This window comes from Vitis riparia, chromosome 10 (genome assembly GCF_004353265.1).
Source record: "Vitis riparia cultivar Riparia Gloire de Montpellier isolate 1030 chromosome 10, EGFV_Vit.rip_1.0, whole genome shotgun sequence".
Taxonomy (NCBI): Eukaryota; Viridiplantae; Streptophyta; class Magnoliopsida; order Vitales; family Vitaceae; genus Vitis; species Vitis riparia.
In genome coordinates, this window is record NC_048440.1 from 8,355,095 (window position 1) to 8,357,948 (window position 2,854).

Sequence of the window (2,854 nt, forward strand, 5' to 3'; positions counted from 1 at the left end):
TTGTAAACTTATAAAATTTTAAATTATTCAATATTTATATTGAAGATTTAAAATAAGTAAAATAAGTTTAAAATAATATATAAACATAATTTATTAATTTTAAATTATTTTTTCATTTTTTTTCTTATGTATTTCCTCTCAATTTTTTTGTCTTGCATTTTTCATCATATTTTTGGGTAACCAGACATAGCGTAAAGAAGAGAACGTGAAGAGACGTTGAAGAAACCATGAAGAACTTGACTATGCCTTGAGCCATTCCATGAAATGTTGGAAGTTTTTGGAAGAGGAACCACCTTCTCTAACAATGTTGAGGGCCACTGCCTTGAGATTTAAAGCTCTTGCCCTAACACTCTTGTCACCAAGGGATGGGATAAACACAAAGAATGCACAAACAGGTTTTATTCCCTCTTGTGAGAACCTAATAGGAATCAATCAAATAGAGCAACAAGAATTCACCCAATCGACAAGTATATGAACACCAATAATTTTAGCATGGAAAACCTTTTCCAATATGAGAAGTAAAAACCACGGGACCCTTAGGCCACTTAAAAACTCCACTAATATAATTAATGGGTTACACAATTCTCTCTAGATAAAACTAGAGGCATACATCAACCATATCTCAAGACAAATTGATCTTGGCAATTTCAACAACTTTGCATAAAAATAATAGAGAGATCTCACCAAACACACCATTGTTTTTGGACTAAAATATAAATTTTCAGAACTCCAAATCCAATCTCCACCGTTCATAATGAAGATCAATAAGTCACGAATGTGCTCTCCAAAAATAAGCTCAATCGAACCACGAATTAACCTTGATCGGAGTTCATGATCAAAACTGTCCGGATAGAAAACGCATCAAAACGGAGGCTCTGTTCTCGAACTGAAAGACGACCGTTCGGATCTCCAAATTCGATCTTCACCATTCAGAATGAATATCAATGAGTCACAAACCTCTCCTCCAAATTTCAGGTCGATCAGCCCATAGACGAAACGGGATCGGACCTTTGATGAAATTTGGGTAGTAAAGAAAAAAAACTGAATTTTTCTCTCTAACTTCAAAAATGGTGGTTCTCTCCTTTCTCTCTCTTTTCTCCTATCGGTGGCTGCAAAAAATTGGAAGAAGAAGAAAAAAAATGATTCTTTTTCTAGCCCTTTTATATAAAGGCCTAAGAGACCTTAAATTTTGGGTTTTTAATTTGGGTCTTCCACATGAGGAAAAACCCAACACCAAGTACTTGCTCAATCTTAATTTTGATTTCTACACATTTGATGATCCCATTTTGGTCTGGTTTAAACCTCAATCCAACATTCCAAAAATCACAAATGAAGCTCTCATTGAAGAATTGGTCAACAAAGTAAGGTCAACACAAGAAATGGACCCCATTGCTCATACCTTCCATGGTAGAGTTCCAACCACAAAGGCTAAAGAAACAAACAATAGAAGGATGACTCAGAACCTTCTGCTGAGGAGCCCAGCGCACAATTTTCCCTCGAGTGCCTACTCTATCTAGAAATCCTTTCGGGTAGACGTCATTTCTGCTGTCAGTACTATATGATTGCACAATCCACAAGCATCGTCTGTTGGAGAGTTCAAGCCCTATTGCCAACTCCTGGAACTGTTGCTTGTTAAAGATTGTGAGGCTGCCAAAGGCAACATATATGACTGAGCAGGGTGGCTACTGATCCAGCCATTTCAAACAAGTTGGATCTTCTGGCCAAAAGTTCCCCGTTGAATTTCCAAGTCGATTGCTAGCCAAAAGTGGGCCTATAGGTATGATGTCCGAAGCCAAGGCAAATGTTGCAAGCTTGAGATCATAAGCAGTGTTGCAAATCAGCTACTCTGCCAGTTCCAAAGCTTTGTTATTTCTCACTAGAAAGTTAAACATGCCTTTCTGAATGGTTAACTCAACCATGCGAATCCACATAAAATTTTGAGGGTCAGTGGCAGGAATGGTTGGCGATACTCGAATCATTTGGTTTTTTGCTAGAGTTCTTGTAATTAAAATCTAACACAAATTCGTTTTCAAACTCAGAATTTGGATCATTGGGAGAAATATAAGTCTCATCAATCTATACAATTCCTATCATTATTCTATCATATTATGCAGATTGAGACCATTGAAAATAAAAGAAAGAAAACAAAAACATTAGGGAAGTTAGTGTCAGATGGCCTTACCTTCATTGCTTATGATTCCATCATTGATCAGCTTGGGGATGCTTAGTAGCAAGGCCATCTTTGTGACTACCATAGGGTAGAAGAAAGCTTGATGAATCCTCATCTTGGCTGCAATTTCCAAGGTGCTTCCCATGCCCTGGTCAACAACAACACAAGTGATCTTCTCATCATCAGCTCCATTTGTCTCTTCTATGAGCTCTTCCAGCTTCCTGGCCATAATCCCCCAGATTGCTTCACTAAACTTATCTGGATTTTTCCTGTCCTCATTGAATTCCAACCCATCAGGGATCCAAACCAGACGAAGTCGATCCCCTATGTTGTCCTCCTGTTTCCATTCATTCATGATCATCTTATGATTGATCTCGATGTTCACAAATGTGATTCTGAAGCCATGTTTCGCTAAGCATAGAGATAGCTCCATTAGAGGAAGTACATAACCTTGTCTAAGGAAGGGTACTACAAGAACATGTGGATTACTCATTTTCCTTCTTTCACACTCTCCAGACCATATTCGTGTGCCAAGTTTAATAGAAAGTATGGGCTGAGATGTTGTATTTTAATGTTTTCATGGTTTGTTCATCTTGGCTAGGGGTCTTCCATTCTTAGTTATTGGCTTGCTAGGCGATTGTTTACAATACTGCTTTTAAAAATATCGCCTACTATTTCATGGAA

The 2,854-nt window shown here is 37.7% G+C and overlaps 1 protein-coding gene across 1 annotated transcript; it reads right to left on the minus strand.

Annotated features, from left to right (window-relative positions):
• Window positions 1–240: 240 nt before the first annotated feature.
• LOC117923058 lies at window positions 241–2,603 on the minus strand. The gene is made up of 4 exons (XM_034841310.1): window positions 2,183–2,603; window positions 1,464–1,669; window positions 859–920; window positions 241–418 (listed from the first exon to the last, which is right to left on the minus strand). Exons 1-4 carry the CDS (start codon window positions 2,601–2,603, stop codon window positions 241–243), a joined length of 867 nt encoding a protein of 288 aa, XP_034697201.1.
• Window positions 2,604–2,854: the final 251 nt, after the last annotated feature.